The following is a 12421-nucleotide window of genomic DNA, read 5'->3' as shown; positions in this document are numbered from 1 at the left end:
AACAAACTCTGTTCATCCTCTTTAGCAACCGAAAACAACTAGACCGAAAATGCTCTGAAAACACAGAAGGCCTTGTGGGAACAGCAAATACGCTATCAGATACTCAAGTATATTAAATCCAAGTCAAGGTTATGACATAACATCATCGATTTGAAGAAGATAACACTCTAGCATAACAGTATGGATCTTTGATAAAGCTGCTAAGAAGTTGCTGGCCAAATAAAATGTAAATCAAACATTATAACAACCTTCTAGGCTAAATTTATAAAGGAATCTTCTAACTCCAAGAAAAAAAGTAATTTTAAAGGTTGAGATTTAGGAAATTTGGCAGTTTTATACAGCTCTGCACACTAATGCATTAAGATTTAATCTAAAGTTATCAAACAGGATCAAACTCAGTTTAGATACTAAGCAACTAGCCTAACTACTCGCAAAAAGTATTTCAGCAGAAGTTGCAATTAACATCATCAAAGACATAAGCTCCGGATGATACACACAATCACTTCAAAAATCAGTCTTTATCATCAATATTTTTATCTAAAATGCTTAAGGGTCTTGGTACCATGAAAACAAACATACTACTAGTTAGGATTCTGCTTGTATTTCCCCAGCAACAATGTAACAAGTCAGAAAAGTTTAGATTATTTTTCATGCAATTATCTTTGTTTATTCTCGAATAAAACAAAGTTTAGGAAAGTCGTTAAATATAGGTTCTGATCAATCTTCAACCTTCAGGCCATCCATGTTTATGATGAAAAACATCAAACTACTGGTATTGCAGATAACATTATGCAATGGTAGAAAATTACATAATCTGAATATTAAAATTTTGTTTTTTGTGTTATCATTTTGGTATTGACCATGACTTGTTTATGTTGTGAAACGGTAAAAATCACATTATATGATTATTAAATTTTTGTTCACTGTGTTATATTTTGGTATTGAACATTTCTAATCAAGATAAACATTCAGTGCCAAATCTTACATAAAACGCTTGCAACACGGCTTTAGTGCTTGATATAATGGATAATCTTTTGTTACACAAGTAAAAGTGATTTAAAAATGAGAATGATGTTGACATATTCTCTGTGCTGAATTAGCGTCAGCATGTGACTTCTGTTGTTCAAATTTTGTAAAACAACATTCTTATTTGTAAATTAATCTTACTTGTCTACCAAGAAGATTATTCATTATGTCAAGCACCAAATCTGCGTTGCAAGCTTTTTACGTAAGATTTTACATGCATTTTCACAATTGTTTACTTGTTTTACAGTTCCTAATTAACACAGATTTGTCTTGTTTTTTTAGCGGAAATATGGGTAAAGATTGTAGCCGCCAGATTGGGTCAAAGGGAGAGATTTGAGACGACCATCGAAGAGGCTTTAATGATGGAAAGTGGGAGAGAGAGGAGGGCGGCGGAGAAGGAGAGGAAGGCAGTGGAGGACGAGAGTAAGGCTGCAACAGAAAGGAAAGTTGCGGCGGAGGCTAGATCAAAATGAAAGGCAGCTGAGGAAGCTAGGGCGAAGGCTGCGAGATGGTGGTAGTTATGAGTTCAAATTAAGAATGTTGAGATTTTATATTTATGTGCTAAATTATGTCAAGATTAGCGGTTGAACGAGTCCATTATGTACTTAATGTTATATTGACTTGCGCATATTAACTAATGTTGCCAAGATCCTTAAATTGCACTTGTGTCATATTATCAGATTTGTGACATTTTGTCAGATAATATTGAAGCTTTAAATGTTGTTTTTTTGATTAGGTATAATTATGATTTTAAGCTGTTGTTTGTTAAATTGTTATTCCTTATCCTTTAATAATCAAAGAAAATTTCAGATGTTTGTTTTTTGTTTGTTAGTTTAATATTAGTTAGTATCAAAGTGAAAAGGATTAAGTTAAAGGAATATATGAAGTAATCAAGTGTGAAAGCTGGCGGGCGCATGTTGATGTTTTGTTTTATGTGTTATATTTTGGTATTGAACATCCAATGCCATCATCCCCACTCGAACAAAAAAAAGGCAGAGAGCTCTACTAACTTCCGCTAAAAAAACAAGATAAAACTAAATGTGTTAATTAGGAACTAAAATTTAGAAACAAGTATACAACTGTGAAGTACATGCAAAATTTTACATAAAATGCTTGCAACGCGGCTTTGGTGTTTGGCATAATGAATAATCTTCTGTTACACAAGTGAGAGTGATTTACACATGAGAATGCTTTTTAAGAGTTGTGTTATATATAGTGAGAGTTGTGTTTTAATAGTTATTCTGAATTGAAGTGAGAACTAGCTTAAAATTAAAGTTGATAGCTGGACTTGCATGATTTTAGTGAAAGATATATTTAAAAGACTAATGATTACTGAGAAGTGCACCGATAAGCGGAAGAAAGTTGATTTCTCAGGTTATATTATATGTCATCATTGAAGATACGATGTTACCCTGCTCGCTGCTTAGGCGTTGTAGGATGCAAAAGGAACACCTAAATTTACACGCAACATGCCATAATACAATACATATAAAATGATAAAAAGAAGAAAGTTGACAGATACTTGTTATATACTCCCTTTGTTTTGTTCTATAGGTCGTTTAAGTTTTTTTCACACAGATTAAGAAAGGTCATTATTACATCAAAAAAGCATTTATTAGCCTTTTCTTTTCCATCTTTGCCCTCATTTAATGTCTCTCCTCCCTGTTTCTTCTCTTCACTCATGATATTAAATAAGGGTAACAAAATTCATTAGACAACCCAACTATTCTTGAAAAGAGAGAATGACCTATATTTATAAACAAACAACATTTTCTAAAATGACTTATAAAACAAAACAGAGAGAGTAATTCACATTATGTATAAAGTTGACACAGAATGCTTATTATAACAGTTTTGTTTTTACATCTAGTTTTGTCATTGTGCACGATCAAAAACATGATTTATTAAAGATATATTGTTCTAAATTTCTATATTGATTATCGTTTTGAATACTGATCTTTACATATTTACAAATAAACCTGCTCATTAAAATGTTAAATTAGTTTTTGTCCCCTAATTTTCAGCTCCCTGAGTTTGAAACTAGAAATTATGAATAAAATGAGATTTAGCTTATTTGTTTAAGTTTTACTCTGTAATGATAAATTTTTAATTTAATATTGAGTAAAATAATATGCAGTAATTAAGGTTAAAATTTTCAACATATAATATTTTAGAGTTTAAAATTAAATATAAATTTAAATCATTTGTTTAATTAAATGATGCATCAAATAATATGATGTTTGACAGAAATTTGAATAATTAAAATTTGTGATTCACAAAAAAATACAAAAATGATGTGTTTGTGTGTGTGAAATTAAGATCGAAACACTTGATTTAATGGTGGGAATAAAATTCTATCCTAGAGGACTCAAATTTATATCCAAAATAATTTGTCATGGACATTGCTATCATAATAAGAGCAACTTCAATGGGGTGTTAAAAAACGTGCTAAAGTGCCATGTGGCATCACTGGCATGGTGTGACATGACACTCTTTGTAAGCTCTTCATTAGAGTGGAAGGAGTGCCAAACAAAATTGTCAACTTTTGGCGCCCTCCCAGAATAAGAAAAAAGGTGAATATATCACTTTAAGGACATAGTTTCATATCTTATTATACTTATGCTTATACTTTGGGTGCTGATCATTAAAGCAAATTTTTATATAAAAGTTTTCAAAAACAATGAAGAGAGAGAAAATAAAATAGTACTCCCTCCATCCCAAATTAGATGAGCTCGTTGACTTTGGACACGCACTTTAAAGTCCATTGACCGCATAGTTACATCATTTATTTTTGAAATTTTATTTTTGCAAATAAAAATTTTAATATGAAATTTTTATTTACAAAAAAAAAATTAGAAAAATAAATTTCGGAACTATACGGTCAATGCACCTTAAGTTACGTGCTCAAAATCAACTAGATCATCTAATTTGGGATGGAGGTAGTAATACATTTGATTATTTGTCATTATAAACAATTTTAGTTAGCATTACCATTGGAGATGCTCTGATGGACACCGCATATTTAATAATTACAATAGTGAAAACATTCCAAATTAACTACTCTCTTGATACAAGTAAAGATTTTTTTACCACAATACTTGTACATCTCTACTTTCAATACAATATTTTAATAATTAATTTGAAGACTATGCTTATTTTCAAGAACAAATATTGACTTTCAATTGCTTATTAGTGATATTTTACATTGGGGCTTATATTTTATTCATCAAATCAAGATATTTAATGAAGATAAGCATGAAAACAATAATGTTAGAATTTCTTAATATGCATAAGTTCGATATATTGTTAAAAATATCGATATTTTCCACGTTTTTAGCACATTAACAAATTTCGCCATGCATCTTAATTTTCTTAATGCTCTATGAATGAACTAGGGTTTGGTCCGGGAGAAACGCGAACAAGCAACGGATTCTTCACGCCGACAGTAATTCCTTGCATTTCCGAAAGATCAACATCGCAGTTGTGATGAGCAGGCTTCCACTGGAAATTCCAAACCAAACTCCCCACACAAACTCACCATCTCTTCGTCACTCAATAGCCGATTTTGCGGGTGATGATGGGTCCATACTTGAGCATGAGGTGGTGGATGATGGGTTCAAGTTGAAAGAATGAGTTACGTAGCCAGATGAAGCTGTCTATGATGAGTCCATACTTGAGCATGAGGTTGTGGATGATGAGTCTGTAATCTACCAGGTAATTCTGAACAAGAACATACCACTCTAGAGTCTAGCCTACGTATGTCTGATTCAGTTAAAACTGCAAAAAAACATGTGAAGTTTGTGTACAACTCCCGACATGAAATTGTGAAATCAAATGGATCTGCTACCAGATAGAATTTAATGACCTGGCTTTTTACGAAATAGTATAAGATGCATATGATATAAGTAAGAAATTCATTAAGTTCCTTCCTTCTATTTGCTCATCTCAATGTATGTAGTTGAATACATTCCAAAAATAACGTGACTACACAATATACCTGTTTGAACGATGCATAAAACTTTGGCTGCTTGTTACAAGCTCTTAGCATGTGTGGTCATCTCACAAATGATTGGGGATGGGGCTTCTTGTTGTATAGAGTTTATGTACTACTAGTTCTTTCACAGAAGAAACTAAACATTCAGCTTCACCTTCTATTTATATACAAGTATGTTTAGTGTTACAAAAAGCATATCAAATCATTGTTTTACCAGCATGGCCTCTAGTCTTTTCCTCCTCGCAGCATGCTTTAGTTTCTCCAGTGCAACAAGTCCAACTTGTCTCACCCTTTCTCTGGACAGACCAATCCTGAAGGTCATGGGAAGATACATCAACGAGATGAATATGGATGCACTTGATAAACATATTACTAACAGGCATCTAGAACTGCTGCACAATATTTAAAACCTCCACCTGTACACTTCTGTCAAAATGCAAATTTAAATTGCCTAATCTAACATGAGGCATCAGGGGGTACAATAATTGTTTTACATCTACACTTTGTGTCCAAAACCAAGAACTGATAAACAGTTTAATTAATCCATAATTGAACTACCTGACGGGGCTATTATTCAAGTATTTAATACTAACAGCTTTTGGAGACAAAAAGTTTAGTTTTTCTTACCTTCTGCTTATATCCTCCCAAGTAAGCGTCTCATTGTCCAAACCATAATAAAGGCGGATAATATCTCTCTCCCTCTCCCTTAGTGTGGTGTTCATGAGCTTGTTCACTTCATCCTGTAATATGTTTTTATCATCGCATTTAATAATAAAAGAAATCGGGCAAAATATATAGAAAAACAGAAGAGTAAACTACCAATCAATAGAATCTGGTGTATCATATATGTGTGTGTGAGTGCTTGAGCATGCATGCCTTTTATGAGGTATATGACATCTAACCCATAATACTGAAATAACATGCCAAGGAGATCGTCTGTGTTGAATACACGCACGCACATAAATACAGAAAGCGATTGAATATAATGGCAAACCTCTAAAGACTATATCTAATAATCCACTGAGCGAATGGATATTTGTTTCAATATTATGGCTTTATATACAAGGGTCATGTTCAAGAGAGAACCATTAGATGAGACCATTATACAAATCCAATTGAAACAAACTTTAATGAGACGTGTTTTGGGTATCCTATTTACAAAAAAATTATCCTTTAATTTCCATGCCAGTTCATTATTTTAAACTTATGCGTTTAACAGAAGATAGAAGAAAGATAAACAGATTACACACAGAACAGTTATGGCGAGTGTTCAGAGATGAGGCGCACAAGTCAGGATTTTGTAAAGAAGTCTGATCCTTAAAGAGTTTATGGCAAAACTTCATTCATTTTTTTCCGCAAAGGGATCTATTGCATATATATCTTTATTTATGTATAACTTTCTAAACCACTTTTACTTCTAGGACAGGAATCTTACCCTGTAGTTCTTCCCAATAGCTAAGTAGATCACTAACTCTATTTCGCATGATAATATTATTCAGATGATAAATGAATGTAGATGTTCAAAAAAATGTCTCTTCCGGTGTGCAATAAAACCCCAAACTACATTGGCACTGTATGTTTCCAAGCATATGGCCTACACCTACCCACTGCTTGGAGACAATACATTGAGTTTCATGGCTATGTGCCACACATATTCTTATAACTTGGAACTTGCTTTAGGGGCAATGTATGTATAAGTTCCATTTAACATGCTAAGAGTAGTATATTGTAATGTCTAAATATGTTAATTATCTGTATATAGCCTACAAAATGTAAGTGCATCTGATGTTTTAGAAGACATATATATCCTTCCTGAACGAATGAAGATATTTGCAAATTAGTTTAATATCTGAAAATGCCAAACTACATGAATTCCTTTATTTATCATGTATAATAATATTACATGATCATGGCGTGATTTTTTTACCTTCAGTGCCCACTCGTCTACTCCATGCCATGGGATGTTCTCCGGACGATTATCTGCAATGTACTGGATAGAAAAAAGAAACATCATTATAGTAACATATATATTCTTCTTCACACACACACATGTGAAAAGAAACAACTGAGAAGATAGATGAGCTTGACATGGAGTACAGGTAATGAAACCACCAAACTTAAATTTAATGCTTCGGCCTCAAGGTCTTTTCCAGTTTACCCACTTTTCACATTTTGTATAATGTGTTTATTTAGGTTTCCCATCAAGGAGATACATTTTGAAAAATATTCTATGTAATCAAAGAGCCATTAGACTTACATTATGAAGTGTATACCCTGGAAGACCATTTAAGGAGGGAAATGCTTCCCTGTCAAGAGAGTAGACTCTGTTCACGGCCTGCAAGTAAAATAATATAACTTCAAAGTATGACGCCAATACTTGCACAAAGTACTAGAATGTAGAGATCTCTAATTATTAGTACCTCGGTGGCATTCCTCACTTTCTTCTGGGACATGTTAAGACATTCTGCAATGTTCTGAAACGTTCAAATGGAACACATGTTATAAAAAATGAGATGCTACCAAATGATGTGACATTAGCTTCCCTAATTAGGGAACAGAGTGGCCCTAATTCAAAGCGGATGCAACCTAGATTATAGCAAATGATGATATCAAGTGCACAAGAGTTACATAGACTTACAGCAACTGATGGAGTTATTCCTCTCTCGTCCAGTTTGGTCTTAGCATTACGGATTAAACCGAGTCTTTCATGCAAATAGGTTGGCAATCTTAGGGTTCTTGAGTTCTCAACTAATGTTCTTGACACACCCTGGCACATAGAACAATTGATTATGTTTGCAAGTTTCAAAAGCACAGAGTCATGAATATAAGATATCTGATGAAAAAAAAGGTGCCCAGTTACAGTCATTTCTCCTAGTAGACAACTGTTTTTCTCATTTATATATATAAATCATATACAGAAACATAAGTCCAGTATATTATAGGCCACCCAAGACAATGGACATAGGAACACACTATATGTAAATGTTCCTAGTTATTTCTATGAATGCTCGAGTGTATCAGAATGGCCATGTCAACCAATTAGGACTAACATGACGATGGACTATTAGATATTTCTTCTTCAACCACACCTGTCTCAAACAAGACAGGATAGGTCCCATATTGACTATACATAAATAACTCGTCTAGAAACATGTATTGAAATTTAAATATAAATGTGAATGTCCGGCTCACCTGGCGTATCCACCAATAAACATAAGTTGAAATTTTAAACCCTTTTGAAGAATCAAATTTTTCAATCCCACGAAGTAATCCAATGAGACCCCCCTACGCGGTGAGATAAAATAAGTCAGCGGGAAGGGAATCATAAATCAGGGCAGTGCAAGTAACTGCATCTTACTAAATTGTGGACTAGGAAATCACCTGTACAAGATCAGCCATTTCAGCACCCTTGTTCTCGTATCTTTGTGCAATAGACATTACCAAACGAACATTGCTCATTGCGAGTTTTTCTCTTGCCAAAGAACATTCTATTAATGTAGACTGTAACTCAGCACGGGAAATATTCAAGGAAGCTGACAGTTGCTCTTCGGAAGGCTCGTATCCTAATCTTTCCTCCAGCCTGAAATCAGACATCTTAGAATACCGAACAATTCTAACGCATAATAACAATATATGTCTAATTCAAAAATTGTGTATCAGAAATTTCTCAGCACAATTATCTGAGACACTTTATAAAAGAACGAGACAAATCCATCATGTAGTTAAAGTCTTTCCAAATAACATATTTTATTATGACTTTTGCCTGGAAAGACCAATAGCAATGCAATCACCAACTTTGCATAGCTATAGAGTCACTGACTGAAACAATAGAACCAGATCTTTTTCTAAATACCAGAGAGATGAGAAAGTTTTAATGGATCTAAAGGTTACTTAAACTGCTAGGAATCCTGAACAGTTTTTAGGCCTTCTCTTATGTCGCTATGTGTTGATAGCAATTGGAACCCAACACTCTACTTGCAAATTCAAAGTAACAGTGTTCCCACCACATACCATCTATGCGACCTAGGCATTTTATTTACAATAACCTAGAACAATCTGGACACCTTGTAGCAACAATAAAACTGTTAATAGAATAAATAATTGCATGGACATTGTTTGAGAGGACAAGGATGACTTAAACTTGGGCAAGGTATCACGTCTATGGGACATAATCAGTTGCATGTCTAAGGAACATGAAATCATACTATTTTCCTTTAGGACACTAATATTTTGCACTTTTTACATTATTACCACTTCTATGCACATGGGTAGAAAGAAAGATCAGAAGAAACAGTTACATACCTTGATTTTCTATCTTCTATGTGGAGACCAGTTCTTATTTTTTTGGATAAGTGGATGACTTCTGTGTGGCTGAGTAATTCTTCCCTTAAGGCACCCTTTAAATAGCCTCTCATATGATTTTGAAGCAGCTTTGGACTGATAACAGAAGCTTGCTGCTTCCGTGTATTGAGTTCAATTTGGGGACTCCTTTGGTTCAAAGCTCTCCTCCTAGTATCTATTCTACGGCGTCGAGCAGATATTCCAGAACCAGTGACCTGTATCTTCTTCCGATTTTTTTCTCTAGTTGTAGGAGTCCTGAGAGTCTCCTCGGGTGAAAGGTTCCACTGCTTTTCCAACATAGATTTCTGTAGCAAAAGGAGCGCATCTACTGAACAGTCAAAATCAGATATTTCCACCTCCAAATTCTTGGAACTCTGGAACCATGGCTCCAAATCTGAAGGAATTGAAGCCGTATCAACATGCTCCTTGAGAGCTTTAACAGATCTGTTGTCTCGCTTGGAGAGAAAATTAGAACTGTAGCTAGATTTTTTTGCACTAATCACATTCTTGGAGGAAGTAACCTGATGATGTGGGAATCCGATATCACTGCTACTGCAGAACTTCTCCGCATAATCAGAGTAATAGACAGAGGAACTCAAAAGCCTCTTTCCTGCACTAAGTCCAATAACAGCAGTCGCGGCCATTCTGTTGATTGTTTCCCCCTTGTATACAATAACATTACCAGTGGCCGTTAAAGCAGGGGACAAATGCCATACCACTATTCCTATACAGCGTAATCAGCCCTTCAATTTTCTCCTCAATTAGTTTCAATTTCTGGATTAGTAACAAAGGGTTAATTCACCAGATAGCTGGCATAAACTAAAACAACTCAGTACATCAAATAGCTCACAACAAGACTACCAAAACAACTTTTTAGGTACCAAAACAAGAAAACTTAAAAATCACTAAGAGCTGATCAGTGTTTAGAACCAAGATAAAAACTTGATGGTTTTCGCAAAAATTTACGACACCGAATCACTAAGGATTAGTAAAATTTAACGATAACGAAATTCAAAATCATCCTATGAGTGAAGTTAATTCATTTCTTGATTTGTTCTGTATTAGACAAAACTAACACAGCATGCAAAGATTTAAAATTTGAGATTGCTGAGCATTATTTATATGTAGATTGATGGTCAAGTAGCATGATGAAATGAAGAACATGGAGTAAACATTATGAATCAAGAAACCAAGATGATGAGGAGCTAGATGTGAAGAAGAAACTTAGAAACACAAACACTTGCATATAGTTCCTCATGCATCTCTACAAGTATTGGCAAGTTATGAAACTAGAGATGAAAACAGTGTTGGGTGTGTGAGTGTACCTGGCAGAAGCTCGTATGTAAAACGCAGAGAGAAAGAGAGAGGGGTGGTGATGATAACAAAGTGAGTGAAGGGGAAAAAATGATGGCTGAGAGTCTTTCAACTGTATACACATATATTAAAACACCCGGTTTATCAATAAAATAAGATATTTTCAGTTGTAACAGCGTATGCACTTTGGTTGTTACAACTTCCTTCTTGCATTGCATATGCATTCTTTTTTTAGTCTTTAATTGTTTACTCAATTAGTAATAAGCATTGTTGTAAAAAGCGGGAATCGGTGAAGTCACGGAACAAGGATTAATCGGGGATTAATTGAATTGATCGGAGATTAATCGGATTGATAGGTGATTAATCGGAGATTTAATCAGTTCGGCGAGCTACGGAACAGGAATTAATCGGTGATTAATCGTGATTAATCAGCGACTGATCAAAATATAAGAGCCACGGTAGGGAATTCTAATTAATTGATTAACCTACCGGCTCAAATTTTAATTAAATCAAAATACAATAATTATAATTTATAATAAATGATAAATTAATATTGTCAAGAAAATGTAAAAGGTATGATAAAATTTGGGGCAATGATGGTGGTTGTGTGTAGAAGTGTGTATAAAAATAGAAAAGAATAGTTGCGAGATGTGTGAAAATCCAGTGGACAGATGGGATTGGTTGGGAGAGATACCTGCTGCTCGCTTCTTGTGGCGCACACAAACCCAAGTTTCCGAAAAAGAGCCCACATCCCCCTCTCTTTGCTCTCTATTTCTTCTTCTTCTTTGTCATCATCTACAAATCCGCCTATCCCTATCCAACAATATCTCTCTGCACTGCACTGCCCATTTTCTTTTTCTCAATAGCATCTCTATTATAACCCTAAAACCTGTGCTTATGTTTTTAACTTTAATATATCCTAAGGTTCGAGCAATTTAATTTGTAACAATAATATTCTAAGAAAAAGGTATCCGTTGGGGGAAAAAAATTTGACCTAACAATTTGATGACGATAATATTACACTTTCTTTGATTACTGTGATATTCACTCTGTTTTTTTTTTTTGAATAATGATATTCACTCTGTTAATCTATTTACTTATAATAACTTATATTTATGATAAAAAAAATATAATCCTCTATCAATTACAAAGTGATAAAGTTATACTAAATTCGTATGAATATATCAAATAAAAATAATTATAAACTTTATTTACATATCTACCACCTAAATTGTTAGGGTTTATTTGTATATTATGTATTTAAAATGAGTTAGGAATATTATTTGACTTGCCCTGATGTTGCACTAATGAGCTTTAGATAGATCCGATTAATTTCATTTACAATTAAACAGACAGGGACCAAATCCGAAAATGCATAGATAACACTTTAATTGGAAAATGGAGTAGATTTTAAATAGCTGCCATCATGATTTCGGTTATTGCAATAATGATGTAAAAATAAAAATAAAAAAATATATTCTAGAAAGGAGAATAAATCTTAATTTAATACAAAATATTATTAATATAGCCATATCTTAGCGGGTATTGTTTTGATCGTCAAAATATTCCAGCTATTTGGGGAAAGATTACGGTGAATTCTAGGAAATCCGTTTATGCACTCTATAGTTCTCAGACCTTTTGTATTTTAACTTGTATCTTCATTTTTCAGCTTATACAAAGTACAGGTTTAGGAAGACGAAAAACGAAATCTAAGGCTTGCATCACTTCTCAATAGCAATAAAAAAA

At 33.7% G+C, this 12421-nt stretch overlaps 1 protein-coding gene across 2 annotated transcripts; it reads right to left on the bottom strand.

Annotated features, from left to right (window-relative positions):
* Nucleotides 1-4939: 4939 nt before the first annotated feature.
* Nucleotides 4940-11559, bottom strand: LOC108227209 (RNA polymerase sigma factor sigA). Of its 2 annotated transcripts, none has more exons than XM_064079741.1 (10): nucleotides 11370-11559; nucleotides 9323-10135; nucleotides 8402-8600; nucleotides 8213-8305; nucleotides 7659-7787; nucleotides 7441-7494; nucleotides 7278-7355; nucleotides 6948-7010; nucleotides 5648-5760; nucleotides 4940-5331 (listed from the first exon to the last, which is right to left on the bottom strand). In XM_064079741.1, exons 2-10 carry the CDS (start codon nucleotides 10003-10005, stop codon nucleotides 5223-5225), a joined length of 1521 nt encoding a protein of 506 aa, XP_063935811.1. In that variant the 5' UTR covers nucleotides 10006-10135; nucleotides 11370-11559; the 3' UTR covers nucleotides 4940-5222. The 2 variants fall into 2 exon arrangements, with proteins under 2 accessions (XP_063935811.1, XP_017257730.1); XM_017402241.2 differs by lacking the exon at nucleotides 11370-11559 and adding an exon at nucleotides 10687-10798.
* Nucleotides 11560-12421: the final 862 nt, after the last annotated feature.

The sequence above is a fragment of the Daucus carota genome, chromosome 6 (genome assembly GCF_001625215.2).
Source record: "Daucus carota subsp. sativus chromosome 6, DH1 v3.0, whole genome shotgun sequence".
NCBI lineage: Eukaryota > Viridiplantae > Streptophyta > Magnoliopsida > Apiales > Apiaceae > Daucus > Daucus carota.
Note: the sequence above shows the minus strand (reverse complement) of the source record. Positions and strands in the feature narration are given on the sequence as shown.

Excerpts from the sequence above, each read along its gene's own strand:
- LOC108227209 (XM_064079741.1), bottom strand. The coding sequence starts at position 10,005 with ATGGCCGCGACTGCTGTTATTGGACTTAGTGCAGGAAAGAGGCTTTTG. Across the intron at positions 8,601-9,322 it reads ATAGAAGATAGAAAATCAAG|GCTGGAGGAAAGATTAGGAT; the intron begins GTATGTAACTGT and ends GTCTGATTTCAG. Across the intron at positions 7,788-8,212 it reads TTTATTGGTGGATACGCCAG|GGTGTGTCAAGAACATTAGT; the intron begins GTGAGCCGGACA and ends TCTATGTGCCAG.